This window comes from Falco naumanni, chromosome 15 (assembly GCF_017639655.2).
Source record: "Falco naumanni isolate bFalNau1 chromosome 15, bFalNau1.pat, whole genome shotgun sequence".
NCBI classification, from domain to species: domain Eukaryota; kingdom Metazoa; phylum Chordata; class Aves; order Falconiformes; family Falconidae; genus Falco; species Falco naumanni.
Genome location: NC_054068.1, coordinates 12,082,071 through 12,107,557, shown reverse-complemented (window position 1 = coordinate 12,107,557; position 25,487 = coordinate 12,082,071). Strand labels below are relative to the sequence as shown.

The following is a 25,487-nucleotide window of genomic DNA, read 5'->3' as shown; positions in this document are numbered from 1 at the left end:
TGTTGGAAATAATCATACATGCAATGTGTCATGTGTCTGTAATTGGATATATTGAATGTGAACCTGCTGTCTATGTTTGAATCCAATAATTGGATCAAATGATGTCCTTCTAACAAATGAGGTTTATGTGTCAGACTTTATATAAAGGCCAATCAAATCATCCAGTGCAGGAATACTGTAAAGCTTTTTGTACACTATAAGACAAAAGCAGGCTGAGCGTGAGTTACACAGGCATTTGTTGATATGCTTACTAGCATTAGATAGTATTGAAACCACTTGTGGCATTGATCAGTGATGCATTACTGTTTTTTTGAGTTTGGAGGGATTTATTTGAACAGAGGTACCTTTAAAACAAGCGTTTACCGTGAGTTGTCTCATTTATAGTGATTAAATTTAAAAGTATGCAACTTTCCATCCTTCATCCTTGTTCACTCAGTTTATCTGCATAGTTATCTTTAAATAGTTTTAAAGATAACAATTTTTTTGGTTATTCTTTTTGCCATTAGGAAATGATACAAGCAAGTCAGCTGCAACCCACTGTAAATAAAAATACTACCTTTTTATGTGTTCAGAGAATCAGAAATGTGGTTTTACATTTTTTTTTTTTTTTTTTTTACTTACCTTTCTAGGTCTTGCTGTTTCCAGTTCCTTTCTTGAAGAGAAATACCAAAGGTCAAGTACAGATGTAAATGAAAATGCTGTGCCTGTAGGTATTATATTTTGCATTAAATTGGCAAAGATGCAACTAAACTAAACATACGTAGGACAGATTAGGAATGCCGTAGTCATCTAGCTTGTTCTTCTGTGTAACACAGATCTGGGGGACTGCACTAATTTTTGGTATAGTTAGAAAATAACATTCTACTTCAACTTAATTTTTTTTCCCTGCAGTTTAAAAAAAAAATTTGCACTCCTCTGCTATAGTTTATGAAGATCATAACTGTCTACACTACACAGTTTTCTGAAAATATAAAAATGTGAATTTTAATGTTTCCCCAAAAACCAAATAGTTGTTATGCTGTACCACAGTAAACATTCATTGGAGTGTCATCTTATTTGTTGAGTCATCTAATACTTTAAATACCTAACCTGATTTCTTGCTAGGTTTGGTGTTTTGGGGTGGTTTTTTTTGGCTTGCTTTTTTTTTCTGAAACATTTTCAAAAGTTCAGCACTCATTGTTGAGTGTTAAATTGTGTACTCAATTGCTCAGTTGGAGCTATTAGGATGTGCATGAGAGGAAAGGAAAATGAATTGGTAGATTCTAGGCAGATAATCACTGTTGAGTGTATGTAATCATGATTGTTTTAAAGATTCCATGTTCTCTTCTGCTAGGTGCTTTACAGGAGAAATTTGCTTCCATGATAGCAATGGAACTACTTCTGTCAGGTCAGGGGGAAAAAGGGAGTTTTACAGAAGTTATGTTTTAGCTCTGAGAACTGAACGATGACAGCCACTCCCAAACTTAAACTGTAATACTTTATTTTTTAAGAGAAGGATGGTGAAAGTAGTAGTGTGGATTCTTACTGAAGCAGAGCAGAATTACCTTTATACCCTTCTGCAAACAGTCAGCTGAATTACCTTTACTAGCCGCTTGAGTGATGCAAGTCTTTGACCAAGTGATGCCTGTTGATTGCTGGTGACTAATGCTGAACACTAGAACCCTGTTCAGAACCAGATACCTTTGGGTTAACTCTGGATCCAGCATCGGCTACTGGTTATTCCACTGGGGATTTGCAGTTTGTCCAGTTTAACTTCATGTGCATTGTCTTTTGTAAGTGTGCAGCTGGGTAACCTGTTTTTGGTTTTCTTCCTGTCTGTGGCATGCAGGCTTTCCATGATTTTTCTTCATTTTGTTTTAAAAATGGAAACGTTTAAAAACTAATCAGTATGTGTTCATACTAGCTCAGGTCCCCAGTTACGACTATAGCTTGAGATGTGGCCATGAACTGATTAATTGGCTTGTATTAGATGTATAACCATGGGCAATTGTTCTTGTCACATCCCTGATTATTAGGAGAGAAAATACTGTTCTGTAACAAGTTAGATTTCTGAAGTATGTTTCATCATGTTGCTTTAGTTTAACTTATTTGTACAAAATTCTTCAAAGTATTTGGAGGATTCTAGAGTTAGTTAAGAAACACACTTTCAACTCTATAATGGATGGAAGAAATAATTTTTCCTGTTTCTCTCAAACAATATTTTAGTGCTAAAAATGTGTTCATCTTTTCTTGTTAGATTGCCAAAGCAATTCTAGGTTTGCCTTTCAAGGAAAATAGTGAAGTCCACGCAGACAGGTACAGTGCAGTGTGTTAAATATTTTTAAATGGTTAGGTAATCAGAAAATTGGGAGCTATGGTATGTTTCCAGTTACATTGCTTAGGCAGCTAAAAGGGTGGAGGATAAGAGAAAATGCATGCCCGTGTTTTTTGGGGAAGAAGGGAATTTGAAGCTGTTGATATCCAGAGTACAATGAAAACGGCAGTTCTTTCTAAACAATAGCTTGACAACAGGGATGTGGTGGTGAAGTGTTTTTCTGCACACTAAACAGGTTACATTGCTTTATTTTGTTCTTGGTGTTATTTATGAAGTTCTCAACCTTAATGAAATATGAGTATGAATGGATTTGTGCAATGCTTTTACTATGCTGTATGTCAGTTGATGCATACATAATAAACCCAAGGAGTGTTTTTAAATTTGGCTTCTGACTGATGCAAAGGTATATTGTTGCATTTTTTGAAACTTTAAGAAACCTTTTTCCTACAGTCCAGGCTGATTCTCTTCTAAAGTTGAGGAACCCACAAATTGAGGGTTTTCCTCCTTGGCGTAGGTGATGTATCAGAAATATTTTGCAAGTGAATTGCTTCGTGACATTTTTGAAATACTGGTGGTATTTGTAAAATACATGCTACTTCTGTGTTTATGATGGATTTAATACTTGTATGTTTCTCAGGCTCCAGCAGTTCTCAAATCCTGATCCTCTGAAGACACGCATAATTGAAGATGACCAGCAGGTATTTCAAGTGCAAATCATGTAACTTCTCTTGTGCAAATGTATTGTGTGTACGTGGAAGGATTTGGTTGTGTTGGGGCTGCAGGGGTATGAGAGGGAAGGAGCAACAGGGAGAAACTGCTGTGTTCTGACTGCAGTCCCTGCCTTGCGCTGCTCGTTGCCTCAGTGGTGAGACAGAGTATAACCTGCGTTGATTATAAGGAGGGAGGAGTTTGGAGTGAAGTTGAGTATGGAAATGGGGGAGAAAAGGTGGAGGTTTTGAGGTGTGTAAATATTTGTTTCTTTGTTTCCCAATAACCAAATCAGTACTCATACAGATTAATTGGCAACAAAATAAGTTAAGCTAAAGTTGAGTCTGATTTGTGTGCATCAGTAATTGTTCAGTAGCAACCGTGTCTGTATTCTGACCCATTAATCTTCTTGCTCACTCTCCCTGGTTTTTTTCTCCCCCATCCCTCTTGAAGGTGAGAGTGAGCGAGCAAGTGGCTGTGTGGGTGCTGGCTGTGAGCCAAGGCCAACCCACCACAGCAAATGTTACTAGTAGTCTTTTTAAATTGTATTTTGATTTTGTCATATGAGTGATAGCTGTACGTAGAACATGGAGCGCATTCTCTCGAGTGGTTCAAGACAGTTGTGTTAAGGCAATCGTGATAAACGTTATTTTAAGAAATACTAGAAATATTTGTCTTGCCACTGGTCTGTATAATTTACCAGTATGTATAAGTCACATTCAAAATTTATTTGCAATCTCTTTAGTTGTTTTTCATCAAAACAACATTTTTTAAATACCATAAATGCTTTTGGGTCATATGTAAGCTAAAACCCTTTTATTAAGTATTGCCTTTGTCATCTGCTTGTCATATGGTTTCAGAGTTTTCAAAGTTTTAGTGGAAAAAGAAACCTTGTGTTTCTTAGCAACAAAATTGAGCCATCATCAGTTCTGGAAACAGCACCACTTCTTGATGATCTGAAAAAGGTAATGCTGATGTAATATATTACACTTAATATCTTTTTAAGGCTAGTATTGTACCCCAACTTCAGGTACAGTAATACTTACTTTTGATTGAGGAATCTCTAGGAGGTTGTTGATGTGGTTTAATAGATGAAGCTTCAGAGGGAGGGATGCTGGAAGAATTGTATGCATTTGCTCTGGTATATCAACCACTACCACAAGTCATAGGATTTGAATTTTAATAAAACAATTTAACTTCTCAGCCCAGAGAAACTTTTTTCATATTGCATGTTAAGTGTACTTATTATATAGTCGGACAAAAGCTTTTAAATCACTTAGTGTTGTGTTTTGTCTTGTTTTGTTAGTGTTCAAGTACACTTTTTTTCATATGGATCTCTTAATTTCTCTTTCTGTAGGAACTTACTAGGAAAAATTTTTTAGGCCCTAACTTCACAGAATCTTACTGCTGGCCGCCAATAGCTCGAGGATGTGATGTTGTTGTCATCTCAAATGAGGGAAATGATCCTCTCTTATATATTCCACCAGTTCTTACATTTTTGCAGTTGGAAAGTTGCTACAAAGCCTTGCCAAACAGGAATGGAGTATGTATATATATTAGAGCAGTAACAGTTTTTTTTGTTCTAAAGTGCAGATGTAGAATAATGATCCAAAAGATAGTGAATGTTTAGAATGTACACATTTAATGTGGTATTAGTGTATCTTCATGACGCTTGCCAGCTTACATAAACCCTCTGCTTAGAGGCTTACAGAAATGGACTGCACATGCATGGGAGTTTAACCACTTTTTACATATTACTTGATAAATAAGTTTTAATGTCATATTGCTTTGATACTTGATGAAACTTGTTTTTGAGGGGATACTACGTAGTCTTTAAATTAAAATTTGTATTAGCAGTTTTAAATACTGTAATTCATTTTTGAGCTTGTATTGGATTACAGAAACATAGAATTATTGAGGTTGTAAGGGACCTCTGGAACTTGCCTGGTACAACCCCAAATAAGACAAGATGCTCCTGCTTCTGCTAAATTTTTTTATCCTTTTACTGTATTTTTCTGCATGCATCCTTTTTGTCTCCGGGTAACCTTGTGTATGGTTCCTTGGGTCTGTAACATCTGCATTTAGAAGGTGATACAGTACTAAAACTGTTAGTTTTGAAGTACTTAAAGGCCTTGTGTTGCAGATGTTGCTTTTGCCCTAAATGCTGTAGTAGTACAATTCTTAAGATTCTGAACTCTTGTCTAATACTATGGTGTAAAATTTTATACATTTGAATGTAGCCACTCGCGCTTATTTTATGTCCTGGGTGGAAGAAGGCACAACTTGTTTTTGAGCTACTGAAAACATATGGGAGATGCTCCAGACAGCTTCATCCAGTGTTGATAATACTTGGGCAGAACAGAGAAGCTGGAAATGTGAAAATCCGAGGATGTAAGAGTACTTTCTATTTTCTTAATTATGCTTGAAAACAATGTGGGCTGCCTTAATGGCAGGGAATTGTGAAAGAAGCAATTTTTTTTTCTTAAGTTTTTTGTTCTATAAAATGATAATTCTATTTCTTTAATGTTATAACTCTGTAGTAATAATGTGAGACTAACAGTAAATGGTATTAAAGCTGTTCAAGCACCTACATGTTCAACATCTTTTTTGTAAGTTCCATAACAATCATTTTTTAACCAAATCAGTGGTAGGGATTTGCTGCAGATCTTGCTGGATTAGGAATAATTGTGGACTTCCTTCATCTGGAACCAGGTTTTATAACAGCTTTTTTTGATAACATGATAAAAGCTGGACAGAGCTACTGGGTCTGTCAGGGATGGCATTAATTCTTTTCACAGTCTGAACAGCAGTGTGTTTTGGATTTGTGACAGGGACAGTGTGGATAACACACTCGTAGTTTTGCCCTTGCTGAGCAACACTTGGCAGGGCATCAAGAATTCTGTTTTTCCCAATCTGCCACCCAGTGAGTCGGCCAGGGGTGCACAAGAAGCTGGAAGGGGACGCAGCCTGGACAGCTGACCCAGGCTGACCAAAGGGATATACAATAGTGTGCAATGTCATGCTCAGCAGTAGAAACTTGAGGGGTGGCAGGATGGTCTGCTGAGTGTCTGCTTGTGGGGTGTTGGCAGTGGTTGCCTTTGCATCGCTTCACCCCCCCCCCCTTCACTTCCTACGCTCTCTCTTTCTTGACCCATGAGTTTTCTCACATCGACAGTTCCTGTTCTCTGCCCGGTACCACTGGGGGCGTAGGGCAGTGAGTGAGCAGCTGTGTGCGTTGTAGCTGCTGGCCACAAGTATTTCAAGTACATAGTTTTTATTTTTTTAAATTGACAAATATTTGGAGGGCTTGTCTGATGCTGCTTGACTGCTTATATACACTTAATGCAATTTTTCTCTACTCTTAATTTAAAAAATATGGCAAAGATTAAAAAGGAGGTAGTAGTTCTCTGCACACAGTTTCATAAACATCCAACTTAAAAATTACTTCAAACTAAAATTTAAGTGGTGGTTTCTAACTTGCTTATTGCAGTAAGTTCTAAGTAATTTGTGTTTATAGCTTCAATAGTATGCAGAGGATACTCCATAGAGAAGAGGAAGAATAGAAGTAGTAAAAGAGCTGTTGTAAGACTTGTCCTGCTTAAATGTATTTACTTAAAATACTTAGTTTTACTATTCTTACTTGGTCTTTTTTTTTTTAAGCCTTAATTGATAACTGCATTTTTAAAAGTGGCTCTTTTTGCCAAGGAAACAAGATATGGATAAAACTATGAAGGATTGTGTAAAACTCTATTCCAGCAGCTAGTATTCTTACATCCATCATTCAATGAATGAATTCAGATCTTTTCTTAGTTGAGCTGTTGGTATATTTGCACAAATTGATTGGTGTGGGGTTTTTATATATGTGTATGTATAAATATGTGCACACACATATGTGTTTATATGTGTGTAGATATCTTAAGCCACGTGTGGCTTATTCTGTTTTTAAAACTGAACTTCTCTAAAGGCTGCTCTTGCACATATTTAAATATTTACTTTCTGTCTATCTAGTTCTGAAGTTCTTATCTATACTTCCGTTACCTTATTGGAAAACTATTGGCATCCTGCTTTATAAACTACTTAATGTTCAGGCCTTTCACTCTTTCAAAATATCAAGAGTTTTACTCACTCAGCTCTTGAAGACATGTAGGGGTAGAAAAATAAAAGCAAACTAAAAATATCTGTTGGTGAAAAGTCAGAAAATTAAGTCGGTGTTCTCTATTTAAAAAAAAAAAAAAAAACACCCACCAAAACTAGCCAGCCCCAGCCCTCCAACTTTAAGGTGATGCATCTGAAATGCAAATGTGACTTTTTTTTTTTAATAGAACTGCCATGTCCTGTGGTGTCTTACTAATATTCTTTCAAGTTGTAAGTTAATGTTAATGGGTTTTCTTCCTACTTGTAGGTGAACTAATCGTGACTACACCATATAGTCTCCTGAGACTGTTGGAACATCAGTGTTTATTATTTTGTAGACTTTGCCATCTTGTTCTTGATGAGATTGAGGTACTGTTCTCTGACGCAGCTAAACAGGTAAATGTCTTATAGGTTCAGTTGGTAAAATGCCATTCTAGTTGTGCACTCGTCATGAAAACAGTGGCACATACTGAAAAAAAAAAAAAGAACTTTTCTGAACCCCCGTGGTAGAGTTGGAAAGATAATGGAATTTAAGAAATCACATCTGTATACTTCTGGCAGAATGAAACACTGGAAAAGTGAAGCAGTAATTATTAAATCTGACTTTCCTTGCTTTTTTGCCTGTCGTCTTTTATTATTTTTTTTTATTATTTTTTTTTTAAGAGCTCTATCCTGTCCTGTTCTACACTTCTGCTCTATTATGCTGTCTTCCTTTGCTTTGGGTGGCTTCCCAGGTACTTGTGTTTGTTTCAACTGGGTAGCAGTAGTTTCAGTGTAGGGATTTTTAATCTGCTTTTTACTTGCACGATCTGTCTGTTGGGAACTCCTTTTTTCCTCTTACTGGTGCTGTTTGAACAGCTTCCATTCAAGAACTGTCTGTTGGTAAGCCCCTTGGTCTCTGTAGAATGCAAGGCAGAAGTGGATGATCAGATAGTCATGGACGCAATCGTCATAATTTTCCTTGGGCCTTGATGTCAGTGCAGGCAAAAGGAGAAGCTGATTGTAACTCAGAGAATCTTGGATGAGGAACAGTGTGAAATGTCATGTTGACAAGGATGTGTATATTGTATCAGTTTTAAAATGATGATTTATAACTCAATTTTGAGAATGTTCCGTAATTTTTTTGTTACTGCTTTGAGGCTTCATAGGACAGATGCTTTCTGTTAGTATTACAGCATATTACATCATCACTATGCAAAAAATTGGCTTGCTTACCTTTTTTCACTGTCGTAGATTTTATTTTTTTTTAAATCGGAACACAACTGGACTGTTTGTCGCTTATGCAAGGTAATGTCATTAGGAATATATTCATCCTGCCTTTGTGATTGTTGGTTTTTTACAAATGATTTTATGGCAAAAGTTTTTTGTTGGTTTTTTTTTTGGCTATTTCTGTATTGGCAGGTTGGTCTTATCTTCTGCTTACGTCCTAGTTTTGCTGACTCTCTGACTTTTTGGATCTACTGTTGTATAGAATTAGTAGGTTTCAGATCTGAATGGATCCTTTTCATGAGATTGCCATCTTCTATGGGCAGAATCTTGTATTATGATCCTGCATTCATGCGTGCTTGTCCTGTTGCTTCTTGCTTCAGAAGGCATTCAAATAATAGGATAAAAGTGGACAAACCAAACACTTTGGTTTTGGGGTGTGAAATCTGTGGTTTGCTGTGGTGGTGATTTTGTGACTGGAGAGAACAGTGTGCTGAAACGGTGTACTTTTCACTGCTGTTACATACTCATTGGGACAGGATAAGAGGAAGGAAGAAAACTTTTTTTTCTTCCTTTATAGATTTTTACTATATTAGATTGTTACAAGAAAGCCTTTGTTACTGAAGAGTGGGAGTATTCACCGCATCAGATAATTGCTGTTGGAACTCATTGGAATAAACATATAGCACACTTGATAAAGGAGTTCATGAACGATCCTTACATTGTGATAACATCTATGGAAGAAGCTTCCATCTATGGAAATGTGCAGCAGGTAAAAATTTGGAGATGATGTCGCTGTTTTTTCACTAAGATTTACTAAGTACAAAAACTTCGTTGTTTGTATTGATCAAGGTCAGCGTGTGTGGCTGCTGATTGTTTATGTTAAGTGTGTAATGCTACATCCTGACTTGGACCTCAGGCTGCGCTGACATGTGTGAACTGACTCTTAGAAGACCTGCACAAGTTAGTCACTGAAGGAGCTAAGGTCTTTTACCTTGCTTTGTAGGACTGAGGTGTGAAGATATTCTCTCAAGTGTTTCATTGTTAGTGCGAAGGAGTCTGAATTTTATGTGAAGTATTTGCAAATGGTATAGTTTGTGGGCAGAATTTCATCAGAATGTTTTTGCAATTGTTAATTTTGAGTGACAGAACTACAAGGTAAGTTATCTGATGATAGAGCTAGTAAAATAATTGTTTTACTGCTGTGTGCCACACAATACAGAAATTCATTTGACCTGAAATTTCAAGAAAGTTATGTGTTCTTAGGCATCTTCTCATTTAATTTCCGGTCAATGTGGTATAGCCCTTCAGAATAATAAAAAATGTTGTATGATCTGAATTCTTCTGTCTCAAAAGGTAATAATTTGGGAATTGAGTGTGTTGGGAAATCTCTTAAGACTAGACATCCTGAGCATGACACGAAACTGAAAAAAACACCACTTTTTGTAACAAGTCTAATGGTTTGGCAGGACAAAATGTCAGTGTGTTGATGCTTTAGTTTGTTGGGTTTTTTTATTTTTAATATTAAAATTCGGGCAGTGTTTCGGGCAGTGCAGAATGTTTTTGGAGTGTGAAGTTTTTTAGTGGTACTTGAAAATGCTAAACTTGGATTGATAAATCACAGAACTAAACAAATGAAAAATCTTAATGTGGGATTTTCATGATGGGAGGGATTTTAATTGTACTTGTGGAGACTGTCCTAAATGCATACCTTTTGTGAGAGTTGTATCTTCTGTAAGTTAAGCAGAAGACCTACCACTTCTGGAGCTACCATTTGCTAGATTCTCTTTGGTGTTATATAACAATGTTAGTACTTATTAAAAGAAAGAATTAATATAGTAAAATATGTATAATTACATGAATGATCAGCCCTCTGTTTTGTATCTACTTCTAGGTTGTGCAGCCTTGCATGAACACAGAGAGAATTACTGAATTACTAAAAATACTGGATTTTACCCATAATAATCATCAGAAGGTGCTGGTATTCACTAATTCAGTAAATGAAGCAGAAATGATTCATAAGGTAAGAAAGTATTTAAATTAATGTAGATAAGTGCTTTTTTAAATTGTTAAGGTATAACAAAACTATCTTGGCTTCTGAGAATAAAGTAGGAGTGTAAATTTGGAAGCTAGTTATTTCTGCTAAAAATAGCCCCAACCCCGCTCTTCTGACACCTAGAAGAAAGCCTGACAGGAACATCTGGCATAGAATATGTTCATCAGTAAATTTTTAACTACATTCTCTCTTGTCAGGTTGGAACTTTGAGTTAAATCAAACTAGCTTTTTTCCAGTAAAAGTTCTGTCAATTTTTTGTTTGTTACTGTTTCAAGTAGTATGGGAGGAGAAAACTTAAGCACCATGTTAAGAAGTTCTGTTCTGTTTGTTTCTCCTCTGGAGTAGCTGAAATGGTAGAATGCTGTTTCTCTAACTGGAAAGAAGCATTTTCTGTCATCCTGTGACAGTCCACCAGAATTCAGTTAAAGCTTCAAGTCATAGCGCATGGGAGGAAGATAGCATGTTTAATATGTATTTTCTTAAAACCTGGCATAAAATGGCTTCCAAGTAATAAATAGAACATGGTCCAGTTCTGCACCTTTTATGTGGGATTGTATACTTGGCATTTCAGAGGTGGAGACTAAGAAAGACTTCTCCTGCAATAGTTCTTTATGCAGGTTATTATTCCAATGAATATGTATAACAGCACAGCAATAGAAAAATCTTTTCTGTATTTTGTCTCTTTGCTGGTTCTTCAACTATGCAAAGTAAGAGGAGCGCAGTCTGATTTGACAGGGAGGCAAGAGATAGGAAACAATTCTGTTAAGCCTGGGTGGGGTCATGCAGATAGTGGGGACGATATTGCTAAAGGAGACAAGCTATGAGGATATTAGAATTAAAAGTTTTGGTGATAGCTCCAAGGATGGGATAGCAAAAAGATACATGGCTGGGTGGTTCAGATGTCACAGGAGGAAATATGTCAGTCCTGAAATGTGGGAATCTATTCCCTTCCAGAAGCTGGAATAGAGTCTGTGATATTTAAAGGATTTTTCTGAGGTAAATGTTAGTGTATCTGGACTGTTTAATCTTTGATTATTGTTAAGGGAAGCAAATCTGGTTTTGTCTTGTGACTTTCTACCGTATCTTCCTTGAATATTTGAGGGTTAATTTCTTCAAGCATATCAAAACCAGCTCCGCCACCACCACCTTAAAGTGTTGTTTGATGCTAGAGAAGAATTGAAGCTGTTTATAGTAATTCTTGTGTACACAAACTTCAAATACCGTAAATATTTTAAGTGTTAACTTAGTTCATTAGCCAGTTTACCAAATAATGAAGGCTTTTGTAGTGATTAATTTTTGAACCTCGAACTTGACAAATAAAGCTTTTTAAGTATGCTACATTCCTGCAAATTTAAGTATGGGTATGATCAGTGAGGGGGGTTTAATGCTTTTTCTGAGAGTCTGAAACGTGAGCCTGCATGTTAAATGATAGAATCCACTTAGAGTAGATAGGACACCTTAATGGTGGGAAAAGCGTCAAATGGAATTTCTACTTTCTTAAACATCTGTTTAATGTGTTAATCCAGAGGAACCTGAGTTTTATTAGTTTTCTTTTTATTCAGGAATTTAGTAAGTTTAATCTCCATAATCTCAAATGTATTTTTTTTCAAATAAGCAACATAAATGTCATTAACTCTTTCCCTTATCTCTCTCCAGTAGCTAAGGTATGCTACATACTAATAAGATATACTATTTGTTAGTTTATTAGAGCAATCATTGCTGTATTGGAAGAATGTATAACCTACTACTTTGTCACCCAGGCGCTGAAGAGCAACTCTATATGTTCCTTAAAAATACATAAAGAAAGTGAGTTTAATGTCAAGTATGTCTTAGAGCAGTGGACAAAAAATTACAGTTCTGGCACTCCTGTTGTGTTAGGTGAGTATTTTCTTTTTGTTTAGGTGTGATTACATCTACATGGTGACTAACATTCTATGTTAAATACTTGTACTAAGTTATCTCATCAGTTCCACAGGGTCAGTTCTCTATCAATTACTTAGTTATCGCTTTGCTTATTAGTACTACAGCTAGTCTTTTTTTTCTTTCCCTTTTTTTTGTTTTTTCTTTTATTGTTGTTCCTGGGTCCCAGGGTAACTGCTTTGAGGGAAAACCTCACTTATTGGAGGGAACATAAAGGAGGGATTTTTTTATGCTTTAGTTAAAAAACAAACAAACTACTAGTACTTTCAAAGAAATTTCATGATTTCACAATTGTCACCTACTACAGCAGATGCTTTCAGTTTGAAATAATTTAGAAACTCTGAAAACTTACTATAGTAATTTCCCATAAGTTCTGGTAGACTTTTATTTTTCAAGTTGTTAGCAGTAGCAAAGACTCTTACCCAGTTTCAAACCTATTTTTTTCCATTTTATACATCAAAAGCAGACTAAAAAAAGAAGATTGACTTGCATCTGCTTTGTAGGTTCATACAAAGGTGTTACCATTCCTGCATTACTTCAAGCACTTTCTATCTTACTCCTGTGAAGTACTTGGCTGTAGGCAGTTCTATTTATTCTGTGACACTGATATGAAACAAAGACTTATTCTAGATTATTAGAGACTAACATGAAACACAGTGTCTGCCATATGCTTATGAAATGCGTTGACTGAAGAAATTCCTTATGTAAGTGTATTAGGAAAAGAGCTTTTTCTTAAGTCATTGAATAGGGAGAAGGAAACAGCCATTGCTAATGTGATGTAATACTTCATACGCTTGAAGTATTAACAGTTATCTTACGTGTCTATAAAACATGTGCTTAGTTTTAACAGATGACTGCATGCAGCCTTTGGGAATTACAGATGCAACTTGCGTGATACATTTCAGTTTTCCTTCTCCAAGAATCTTTGGTCAGCGTCTACACAGCATGTCTGACAACTTCTGTGATGTGATAAAGGTTGGAGTAAATCTTTTAACAGGGTAATACTAAATTTGGTTATTAAGTGGTGGATACATAAAAGCTTTCAAAACTACTTTTTTTAAAATTACTTTTTTTAGGATTCCTCTGTAGATCAGGAATGTACAAAGGCAAGGTCAGTCGTTCTGCTAACAGAAGACAGTGCATGTCATGCACTTGGGTTCCTGCACTATTTGCAGCGTGCAGAAGCTGAAATTCCACCAGAACTGCATGATTTTGCTGCCAAGATGCTAGAAGCTAAAGAAGATAAGAAAGCTTCAAGGCCACTGTGTGCCTGTGTGAAAATACTTGGGACTTGCAAGTAAGAAAATACCAAGTTTTCTTGACACACATACTGATGCAGGAAGGCATTGTATACTCTGGATGATGACTCCTTGTATTTCATTGATGAATTTTCCTGTTGGATACTTTGATCTAAACCAGTTTTTGCTCATTGTTTGTTTGTTTTCTGTTGACTGTTGCATCTGTTTCACTCTCCTGAGGTACATTTAAGAAAACAAAATTAATTTTTGTATGGAGACCAATCATACATGGTCTGATAGGGCAGCAGTTATAATGAATTATGCTACTGAGGTGTACTTGAGGGAACTTTAAGCCATTGTTTTTATTAGTATTCTAACCATAATTGCACAAGCTTTGTGCTTTACTCTCTCCTCTGTTGTCTCCTGTCCCTCCAGTATGGGTAAGTAGATGATGACTTCGGTGAGCTGTGTGAAATTGGATTATAATTATTGCCTGAAGGAGGAAGCTAAAGTGTTCTCAAATACGACTTCTAGTTTAGATAACTCTTGTTGCAAGTTACTGTTTGCTTTACACTCAAACAAGTTTTCTGGTGGTTTTTGTTTTGTTGTACAGACTTTTCCACCAAGACCTGTTTGATCATTTCTGTCTAACCCCCAGAGTCATTGGTGCTATTTGAGACAGAAATTGCATATTGAGGGCTGATTAAATTTTAGTATTTAAAGCTGTTGTAAATCATGTCAAAACAGTCTACAGCTGGAAACAAAGGGCTTTTTTCTAAAAATTTTTTTTTTAATATGTAGGAATAGAACAGTGTGTCCAGATCGTCATCAAATTAATTTACAAATAGACATGACCCAGAATATACCAGAAAACTTTAGACTAACGCCTGGATATGTGACAGTAAGTTATTATTTTCCTTGATTTTGGGGTACCAAGAGGACAGGTCTTAAGTAGCTACTTAGCATAATACTTACCTTTTCATATTACATAATATTAATGTAGTATGTATACTATATGGAATATGTGTTATTTTTTAGGCTTTCCCTCTCTCCCTTGCATAAGTAAGTGTGCCAGATTTTCCGTTAATCGTTAGCTTGAATTGGAATTGTTTTGCAGGTGATGATGAGTTTACCTCAGATATTTCTTTGTGTTGAAGATTCCCGTTCTATGGAAAGAGGGTTTATGTTCTGTTTATTCCTTCCTTCTGTAAATTGAGACCATATACCAAAAATAACAAAGATTAAAGTTCCTATAAGCTTAAATTATATTTATTGTAAAGGAAACGCAGATTAATCTTTTGGAGTGAAGAGAAGTTGAAGTGGAAGGTAATGCATGTTTTGTTGGAATTGAAGATTTTTTCCTTAGCTGATATGTTCATGCAGACTTGCTGAAAAATGAGCATATTGTGGCCTTGTAAATGAAAATACTAGTTTCAAATACAATATCCACAGAAAATGGGGTACAGCTCCTCCTTTATCTTCTAGATGGAAATGGTTATTTCCTACTAGGATGTTAATGCTTTTTGAAAACCGTTTTGATACAGAGTGCAGTTCTAATGTGACGACTTGTTTTTTGGGTTTTTTTAATTGTTTCAGTCATGAAACCTTCATGGTTACTGGGTTGACTTTGCTGTGATGGCTCTTCACGTCCCAGTAACAGTTTGTATCTCCAGCTCCCTCCATCTGGCTTTTCAGTTCCTTCTATACTGGAGTGTTCCCATACAGCAGTATTAACAGTCTATCTCTTGTCCCTTTATTGGATGATGATTGCTGAGGGCAATCGTGTAGACATTGGTACTCCATTGCAAAGTTAGCACTTGGCTCGAAGAAGCACTAGATGCCTTCTGTTTGGATGAGCTGCTTCTGCCTTCTTTCCTGTCGTGCCTTTTGCAGAATTCAGGTGCCCTCAGGTCATGCAGTTAATGGGTATTATGCATTCTCAAAAGCCATAGGTTGTGAGAATAGAAAACGAGGAGAACTGGGGTGGATTCTTTGGTGTCACTCCATTTCTGTCTAATAAATAAGCGTTTCTTGGTAGGTATGAGTTCAAACCCTTTGAGAACCTACATGTATCCAGTTTTGGTGCCTGAGAGTGGGACAGGTTTCATGACACTCCTGTTAGAAACTTGCACTTAACCTGTGGTGCACTCAAGACCTCTTCCATTTCCTCATGTAATTCTGTTCTTCTGACTGTAGAGCCTGGGTTTCTGTCTTACAAACCAGTTACCTCTTTGATAAGTATTCACTTTCTTTTTTGTTTGGAACCCAGTATAATATTTCCTTCCTTTAAGAACCTCAGTTGCATTGTGAATTTTTAGGATTTTTATTAGGGGGAAATTACCTTTCTGATCCTCTTACTATCCTGTCTGGCCTCATACACCCAGCTATACGTCAGTACTTATGCCTGGCGTGACCCTTTGGATGGATGTACCCAGCATTTTATGCATTGATGCTGATAGTAGTGTATTCATAGTTTTTCATTTAAGTGATTTTAATGTGAAAAGAGTGAAGGCCTCACTTCCCGTCATTTCCTCTAAAACTCATTGTACAGTTGGAGAACACTTAAAATTAAGCTTTGAATGGTGTGGGAAGCCTTAGTGTTTAGCAGCCTGACAAGTAATAGTGTAGTTCATTGATGTTTGTGATCTTAGTAGTTCTTGCTCTGTAAATTTATTTTGTCCACTATTGACTGGGCTAAGGGCAGTTAATACTGCTGAAATATGTGTATGCAGCGGCATCTCTGTCACCTCTTTTTGCTGGAAAGAGGTAGGTGATCTTGAATATGAATACTTGTGAGTTTTTTAGTTCAATGAATCTTTCAGTCCTTTTTTTTTCTAATGTGTTTTATGCTTTCAGATACTCCCTCTCCACATTGTAAATGCAACAAACTACTTTGGTCGAATAGTAGATAAAAAAAAGGACCAATATACAATGCTTGCTGAAGAAATTAATGAGTATTTTAAGCAACCTAATAACAAAATTTCTGTTAAAAACGTGGAGAAGTTAGCATTTTATGGATTATGTGAGAAAACACTCTTTCACAGGTAAAAATGTTGGGGTTTTAAATTATTCATGTGTGCTTTTTTATATAAAGTAATTTAAAACTTTAACTATTTAGTTTAAGAAGCCAGCTCACCCCCAAAACCAGCAAAAAATCACTGCTATTCAAATCATTTTTGGAAAACAAAATGACTGTCCATGCACACACACACGGTTAGGTATTTTGCTATGAAAATACTGGTTTTTTTAAATGAGTAGATTAAAAAATATTTACAACTGATTTGTTGGAATTACATGAATGATAATTCTCTGTTTCCTTTCTTACTGTATGAAGGGTTCAGGTGATAGAGATTCCCCCAAAAGAGGAGGAAAATGTGTTCTTTAGCGTCAGAATTAAGTATATAGATGAAGGCAGAACAAGTCAAGTTCCGAGCTATCAGCTGCTTCACTTACCTGCAAGGTTTCAGAGTCTGCCGCCTCAGGCTGTGGAATTTGTAGTTTGTAGAGTGAAACCCATTGATAATGAAACTGAATGGAACCCAAAGGTAATATTTATCAGGTTTTGCATGGTGTTTCCTTTATGTTCTTTAATTTTTGTCTGTGCGTTATTTTCTACACTAAACCAGTTATGAACTGCAAACTTCGTTATCAAATTCTGTTACTTATTAGCATTACCAATAAATACATGCTGTTGGGACAGATTCTGAGAAGTCAGTTTTCTTGTTTGTTTTCCTACAAAGTAATGAAGTTAAATTTATGGTATTTTCCTCTCTTGTGATTTAAATGGCTTCTTCCAGGACAAGATACTGCCGCTTTTGAATCTGTGGGCAGTAATGGGGGAAGAGTAGCCTCCATAAATTGGCCTGTGTTTGAGTAGTCTTCCATTAAGGAACCTCCTTTAAAGGCTAATACTGTTTTAACCTACAGTAAAGTTGGAGTATTTCACTAGTTTACTCAAAACTGGTTTTATTGATTGAATACTCGTTTCATTGTTAAGCTCAGAAGGTTGGTCTGTTATAATTAGAATAACTGTAAAGTTATGTTGGTATACATCAAGTGCAGTGAAAACTTGTTCTTCCTAGGTAACTCATTATATTAATCACAAAATAAAAGGAAGACTACATGAAGCAAAAATAGTACATACCTTGGGAAATACAGCTTGGGTGGACCCAATGGTAGGTATAGAACTGTAATATTATGAAATATTTGTATCTAAACTCCTTTATAACAAAAGCATCTATTCTTTTTTGTTCTGTCCCTTCCTATGTTAATTTTATTCTATGTGGTATTCATGTAATACTGTTGGTTAGCTTACTGTGACGGTGCATGAGCACTGGAACAGGTTACTCAGTGGTTGTAGAGTTTTCATCCTTGGAGATAGCTCAGAAGCAATTGGGACATGGTTCTGAGCTGCTGACTGGGTGATCCTACTTAAGCAAGCAGGTTGGACAAGATGACCTCTAAAGGTCCCTCGCAACCTCAACCATTCTGTGATAAATATGTATGCCTGTATATAGGTGAAATACATGACTGATTAAAACTTGAACTTTAAGTCTGGAGAGCTCAATATGTATTATATTATAAATGTCATCCAGACTATTCCTCAAAGTTAACAGAAGTTATTCTGTGGGGTGTGTATTTTGGCTGTAATCTGTATAATCAGGGCTAGGATTGTTTACTTGGTTCTGTTGGGTGAAACTAGCTAATAGTTACTAGAGCCATTATCACAGCGAAAAAGATGGTGATACCTTGAAAACAGACATGAGTAGGTTCCTGTTTGAATATCACAGAAAACAAAATGCTTACACGTATGAATGAATGGGAGTATGTTTGAAGTTTTACTTAAAGAACAGCTTAGAGTTGGAGAGAGACCGTTTATGAACTGTGATTTCCACTTAGTATGTTTTGTAATTCAAGGTCCGCGTCACCAGGCTTTCAGATTTGAAGGTGTCGGTCAATGAATACAATGTTCGATCTGAGATTTTGTCTACGGGTCTGGGAACTGACAATCCAGAACATCTAACACAACTTCAGAAGCTGTGTGGACACGTGAAAATATTAGATCATGCAAAGAACTTGAGGCCTTTGTAAGTGTTTACAAATCTTTTTCAGCATATACTTGGGAAAAAATTGTATTAATTTACTTGGGTATTTTCATAATTAATATTACTGAATGTGATTTACATTTAAACACAGAGACAATGGTGTTTGTGATGCGTCTGCTTTCCTTTAGCTATTCTTCTTGTCTAAGATTTGTGTGCGCGATGTGGTAGTCGCTTACCTGTTGTCCTTCATGGCTATGAGTATGGCTCAATACTTGACAAGTACCCGTAATAACTTGTATCATCCTGTTTTTCTCTGGTCGTGATAATTGCATCAAAGAATGCTTCTGCCTGGTAAAAAAATTTTATGAAAGAACACAAAGATATAGGATACTTTCCATACTATTTTGAAAACAGTCGTTTTTCTGTGAACTACTTGGCACGTTGCTGGCATGACAGAACTCCTGCCTGGTATCAGCAGCCCAAAACACCTCCTGTTGGTACATCAAGTAGCACTCAGTGTAGTGGTTAAGTTTTCTATTCTTTTGCCTCAGCAATTCACTTCAATTACATGTCCTTGATGCAGAGTGCTGGTCTTTTTGTGATTGTTCATCAATCTCCTTGTTCAGTTCAACAGCCAGCAAGATTCTTTAGTTAAATGCTTGCGATTTGTCATATGCAGTGCAAGGATCTTATCTCTGTGACCAGAATGAAAGTGTTGTTCTACTCCTCCCACAGATACTAACAGTAGTATTCTAAGAGTGGACCTTAGTATATTAAGGCTGCACAGCCTTTCAGGCAAGCTCGGCATAGCCAGAATGTTGCACATTGTAAACACTTATCAGCAAGTTCAGTCTTAATTGCCTTAACAAACGTTTTTGTTGTGCAAAGAAAGTGACTGATACCTTCATCACCGAGATGATGTGGTCTATGGACAGAAGCAGTATCCTTGCTTTGAGACAATTCGTTGGTTATTAAAAAAGTCAGTCTGTCTCTGGGCCTTCTGTCCAAACCTTTTTGATGACAATTTACTACCTTGCAGGCCTGTTCAATAGATGCACAGTCAAAGCGCTAGATCCTTCAGTTTCTTTACGTGATTTTTGGATGTCATCCCATGAAGACTTGGCAAATACTCCATGCATTCCTGATTAATGGCATTTGAGCAAAACAGGCTGTCCTTCATTGCGCAAGTCTTTTCACAGTTGAAGAGGTATTAGGCCTAGGTTGAAAAGTGGGGTTTCTGCAGGATTATCTTCTTGTTGCAGAATGCGCAGTTGTGTTGGTTGTGTCTGTTTTAGGTGCTTCATTGCAGACTTCATGTACGAAGCTTTTGTCTAACCTCATACTCTTATTTGCCCAGTTTTCAACCCTCCGTTTCAAGTCCTTCTTCAGCTTGAGGCACCTTCTTCCTTGGTGGCTGTTTTTAGTGTAGCATGTGAATAATCAAACATTTCTGTAGAACTTTGGTTGCTTTAAAGTAAGATCAGATTCTGTCAGATCTTGGCTTTCCAAAGCTATTAGTACATCATTGGAGACTTTACTTTTTTTCAAGTGTTTGATTCCTTCAAGTAAGTAACTCAGAAATGGTTTCTAAAAAATACTATAAATTGAGTTTTCTATGCAGTATTTTTACGTAGCTGAAAATATTGCTCAGTTGGAATTATTCAGAAAAGCTGATGTGCATTTTTTTAAAGGTGTCTCTCATTTAAGATTAAAATTACTTTAATCTTACCAAAAGAGTAATTAAGGTAAGCTGTGTCAGTTCTGAATAAAGATGGCTGCACAGGTATTTAATACTAACTATTCAATATGGATTAATTTAAAAGCCAATATTTATTTATGCAGACTGAAACTTTAGGTGATGACTTGCTAGACTAGTTTCAGTCCTCTTAGGTCACTAGGTGTTTGGAGGTAATGGAAGAAAGCATTTTTCAGTTGGACAGATGAGTCAGTGTTTCAGAAATGATGCTGCATCTTGGTAATGTTCTAATGGAGACTTCTGGGCCTGTTGCAGAACAGTGTCGTGGTGCCTATCGGAGCTCTCAAGTAGATTGACTCTGTTACAGTGTTTCCTGAATCTTGAGTCTAGCTAGTGAAGCCCCTATCTGTACAGCTGGAAAGCCAAGAGGTCTCTTACTAGTAAGTGAAGAACTCTTGAGTATTCTGAAATACTTTTTCCAAGTCAGAATGAATGGCCAACAAGCCCCCAAACCTACTGGAATTCTTTATGGAAGGGAATAATTATCCTATCTAGGTCTGTCACACACAGTAAGGCAAACAGATCTTTATGATTCAGGGGAAATGCTGTTACTATCAGAATTTTAAATGTTCTTCTAACTTGGTTTTCTTATAAATGCTTCTTGCAGAGTTACTGCAGTTCAGCGACCCTGTGGTGAGATTTATGGTTTGCTATAAGTGCATTTTATTGTATTTTTTTATATATTAGAATGAAGAACTTAACTTCAAAGGATTTCCAACTATGATTAGGAATTCTGCAACATATTTAAACCCTTTCTTTTCATCTGTCTTTTTCTGTATTCAGAAGCATAAAGGAGGATACACCTGGTCCACAGAAAGCATCCAATCCACAGAATATGTCAAGACAAGACAGTTCCACTGAAAATTGTAATTCTTCTAAAAATACTTTCTGGAATCATCAATGTGGTAATTTCATAATTTCCAAAAATTTTTGAACTTAAAGTCTGGTGCTTAAATGTCAACCTAAAAGTCGTTTTGCCAAATGCAGACCTCTCTGAATATACAGAATAGTACATACAGCTAATGTTTACAGTAAGTCACAAATACCTTATAGTTAGCAGCCTAGAGATGCTGTGAGAGTAAGCCATGTTAATATAGCTGTATTATTTGGGAAATATCCTGTCCCTGAGAGATTCAGAATTGTTTGGCTTTGAATGGAATATGTGAGCGGAAAATCCTTCCTGTAGAGAGGATAAGCATTTTGCTGTGAAAGGCCATAGGGTTTAAGGAAGCTGAAATCTGTTGAAATATGAGATTAATAGCAGCATTGTTCTCAGAGAGGGTTTTTCCAAGATACAGGATGGTAGAAAATGGCTTGCTTTTCACCTTCCCCCCCCTTTTTAACCTACTGCTCAGGGATGTGGTATTCAGTTAGTAGAGGCTTAAAAGCGCATGGCTTTGTCAGTCATAGAAGGGGGACAGAGGATGATCTGGCAGCAGTTGTCAGGTGAGTTTGGAGCAGTGAAAGCTGAGTGATTGAAAAGCTGAAACAGACAAGTCAAATAAAATCCTAGAGTGATTATCATAGAAGGCTTTTTTAGCCTGGTATACTGGAGTGACTGTCATGCCATGTTTCAAGCTGTGATGGTAACTTCAGTGTTAGTTGTTTCATCCCTGAAACTCTTAGTCAATTTCTATAATGCCCTGGTTTAGGTTTCAAATAAATGTCTTGAAACTGGAAAAACGTTTACCTGACCTGGAAAACTGCATTTTTGGTGGTTTTTTAATTCCTATACTGACTCTAATACTCCTTTTAATTAAAAAACTCGGTTGAATTAACTCTTATTAAATCTTTCCAAACAGGAAGTAACAAATATAAATGCCAAATATAGTCTTGCAGTAGTAATTTGATTGCTAACAAGTTCTTCTTACAATGGTGCTGGGGTATTCTGTCAGTACCTGTAGTATAGGTAAGTATAAAATATTTTTCTGGATTTATTTCTTTCAGATGGTGTAGCTGAGAGTAAGGAAGCAGAAGACTCCACCTTGCATCAACGTAAATGGTACAGAAATTGAAAGTGATTTGTTCCCATGCTTGCTTTTTAATGTGAACGGCCAAACAGGATGGCCATCCTTACTGAGATTATCTGTTTAGTGAATAAATAGGTATAACACAGGCAGAAGTATCCTGTTACGTCCGTGTTGACCTGGAGAGATTACTGTTGCTGTTAGAACATATCTATTTATATACACACACATCATCTTATGAATCCCTTAAGTAATTTAAACTGCTCTTTTGCTTACTCCTGGAAGCTAACTTTGTTGAAATTACGTGATCTTTGATTAGACACCACAGTACTAGGAAGTGAATGAAAACAAATGCTTTTGGGGGACGTTTGAGGCATAACAGCTGTAGAATAAGTGGTTGATAATCTTGATGAGAAATGTGTATTGTGTCTATGTCCAGTTGAAAAATACTTAGTGTTTCAGAGGTTGGTCTTGCTACTGTTACCTTTTCCTTTGTCATTCCAAGAATAGACCTCTGATAGCATCCTTAAATGAGGCAGTAAGTTTGAATCCTTTGGATATCAAAGTTAAGGGAGTGTGTCTACCCACTTGAACTAGTAGATGTGTGTGGATAACTGGCTAGCTGAAAAGGGTCACATAGACATAGTCCAGCTGGCTGGACAAAAATGCACATGTCTCTCAGCTTATCTGAAGTAAAGCAAAAATACACTATCCCTGGCTGTTCTTGTTACACAGTAACAGGAAGATCGCGGTGGGAAAAGAATGTTGCAGGTGGGAACAGATAACTACAGAAGAGAAACTAGGGGAGGGCTTGGTATTTAGGCAACTAACCAATAATGAGCTTAACTTTGTAATATGTATGAGCTAATTATAACAAGGCCTAAAAGGTGACTGTAAGGCACAATAAATGAAGTCTGCTGATCACTCATATTGAGTGACTGTGTCTTCCCTCCGTCGCGACAGATGTGCTTCTCCAAAGGCTTACAGTTGCAGTGCTTTTGTGGCAAGGTTGGCTGAGGTCCTGCCGTGTGCTTCGCTGGCACTGCTATTCAGTGTCAAGTTACCGTTGAGGCCACCTACAGAAGCTGAAAATCGGCAGCTTGGTTGTAACCTAATGGGAAAGTTCTGACTCTGAGACAGCTTGTTTAAAACTCAGTTGGTTTCTATTTTGGAAAAATATTCAATTGAACTTTATTTATTTTAGCTTTTATCCAGAAATAAAGTGGTTTCAAAATGAAGAGACTGTTACAGTGAAGGTAAAAGTAGCAAATGTAGCTGACTGTAAATGTGAGTTCTTCAAAGAGAAGGTGGTGTTCAGGTAGGTTTAAGAAGTTTAAATATAATAAACAAAAAGTTTCTCTGTCAGCTTGCATTTAATTTTTTAATTTTTTAAATTTTCTTTATAATGTAGTGCTAGTTCAGGTGAAAAGCTTTATTTAGCTGACATGGAGCTGCATCGATATATACTTGGAGAAAAGTCTACGTGTGTGATTAAGGATAAAGAGGTTATTATTGTTCTCATGAAAGAGAAAAAAGGAGCGTGGTGCCAATTACTGAAGAACAAGGTAAAGTGGCAATTAATTTGAGAATTATTTAATGTTCTGAACCCATTCACTGTGTGTCAGGTATTTCAAACAATATTTTTGTCGACAGAATCCTCACGTGTCTCTTGATTTTGAACACTGGGAAGATTTTGAAGATAAAAGCCCTTTTCCAGTTGGTAAGGAATGAACAGGCTGGTGTTCAAGTGCATAAAATGATTAGCATCCTCATTCTTGCATATGCTATATCTGAAATAAATAATAATATATATAGTGTGTATATATATATATAAAATGACATTTAACTGGCTTGCTCAAATACTCTGAAAACAGATGAGAGGACCTGTAATAGCAAACCATGTAGACAGCAGGGTATTTTTCTATCAGAATAGGACAGACAAAAAGCAGTTGAAGTATTTTTTGGTGTTTCTGTCTTGTTTGTAGTCTAAAGTTTGGTATTCTGTTGTTTCACTTTGGCTATGTGTTAGGGTGGGGTTTTTTTTACTACTAGTACGTACTTGTTCTGAAGCTTTTGTTCTTTATGAATGTTACACTTTTGTTAATTACTTCTAGGTACTAAAAAACTGCATTGCAGTGCTGCAGTAACTGAAGAATTGGTTGACTCCTCAGAAGACAGTGGAACAGAAAGTGATGAGTAATTTGGAGACAGATCTTCTGCCTCTGATACGAGTTATGCTTCAAAATAGTGGCTCTTGCATGAGTATTTCCACTAAAACTGGTAAAACTAAACATACAGGTTGCAGAATTGTCCTTAATTTGAGGAGGAAAAGAGTGAACAAACTCCGTACCCTTGGGCTCTGAGAATCTGAAGGAAATACTACACAGAAGAACGTTGTTTTCCAGTGCCTTCACTTTAAAATTGTTGGCTTTAATGATGATGCGCACATACGTATGTGTGCCGTCTGAACAGCGAAAGCTGAAGATTAAACCTGGCTTGTGAAACGGTTGAATTTATTAGTCATTATGGATCTTTTAGTTTATCTGATCTTTGAAGTTTTGCAAATACTGATGATCTGTTGGTTGTTTCTGCCATATCCCTTATCTTCATACAGTATCAGTTTGATGGCAGTCATTGTATTTTTCAGTTCTGCATCAAGAAATGATGCCTCAAATCCAATGGCAATTTTTGTTTCTTGATCGGAAGTATGTTGACTGGGTATGAAATACTGTACGGTGCAGCTCACTGTAACAGGTAACTGCTGTAAAAGCTTTTGTGGAACAAATGCTGTGACAAATAGCAGATTTGGTGTTTGTTTTCAGTTTGACATTTTCGCTTTTCATGAATACTATGATTTCATTCCCTCTGTCTAAAACTCTTTTCTCCTTTGCAAATAAACAATAAAATTTTGTCTGTTTAGCCCTAAGGTGTTGCCTTTTAATATACCGTCTTTCAGTAAATAATTTTTCACTGTTGTGCACATCCAGAACATCTTGCAGTGAAGTAGTAATGTAAATTATATTTATAATAAATGAATCTGTTATCAGTCTCTGCATCTGTAGATTTTAAAGCACTTTAGTTTCCCTGACATAACTACATGGTGATTTAGAATAGAGACATAGCTCTACAGATCTATTTTAAGC

At 36.4% G+C, this 25,487-nt stretch overlaps 1 protein-coding gene across 2 annotated transcripts in view; it reads left to right on the top strand.

Moving 5' to 3' along the window:
- TDRD12 (tudor domain containing 12) overlaps positions 1-25,260 on the top strand; it is a 33,110-nt gene extending 7,850 nt beyond the window's left edge. Inside the window, exons 8-30 of one of the 2 annotated variants that reach the window (XM_040615615.1) lie at positions 630-706; positions 2,237-2,295; positions 2,952-3,012; positions 3,883-3,987; positions 4,380-4,565; positions 5,263-5,413; positions 7,425-7,552; positions 8,943-9,134; positions 10,257-10,385; positions 12,179-12,296; positions 13,180-13,313; positions 13,415-13,635; positions 14,378-14,477; positions 16,433-16,620; positions 16,911-17,121; positions 17,659-17,751; positions 18,494-18,663; positions 21,161-21,282; positions 22,325-22,379; positions 23,549-23,662; positions 23,756-23,909; positions 23,998-24,064; positions 24,459-25,260. In XM_040615615.1, the coding sequence (XP_040471549.1) occupies positions 630-706; positions 2,237-2,295; positions 2,952-3,012; positions 3,883-3,987; positions 4,380-4,565; positions 5,263-5,413; positions 7,425-7,552; positions 8,943-9,134; positions 10,257-10,385; positions 12,179-12,296; positions 13,180-13,313; positions 13,415-13,635; positions 14,378-14,477; positions 16,433-16,620; positions 16,911-17,121; positions 17,659-17,751; positions 18,494-18,663; positions 21,161-21,282; positions 22,325-22,379; positions 23,549-23,662; positions 23,756-23,909; positions 23,998-24,064; positions 24,459-24,544 (2,921 nt within the window). In that variant the 3' untranslated portion in view covers positions 24,545-25,260. The remainder of the gene's footprint in view (positions 1-629; positions 707-2,236; positions 2,296-2,951; positions 3,013-3,882; positions 3,988-4,379; positions 4,566-5,262; positions 5,414-7,424; positions 7,553-8,942; positions 9,135-10,256; positions 10,386-12,178; positions 12,297-13,179; positions 13,314-13,414; positions 13,636-14,377; positions 14,478-16,432; positions 16,621-16,910; positions 17,122-17,658; positions 17,752-18,493; positions 18,664-21,160; positions 21,283-22,324; positions 22,380-23,548; positions 23,663-23,755; positions 23,910-23,997; positions 24,065-24,458) is intronic. The other variant, XM_040615617.1, reaches the window with a different exon arrangement.
- The last annotated feature ends 227 nt before the right edge of the window (positions 25,261-25,487 follow it).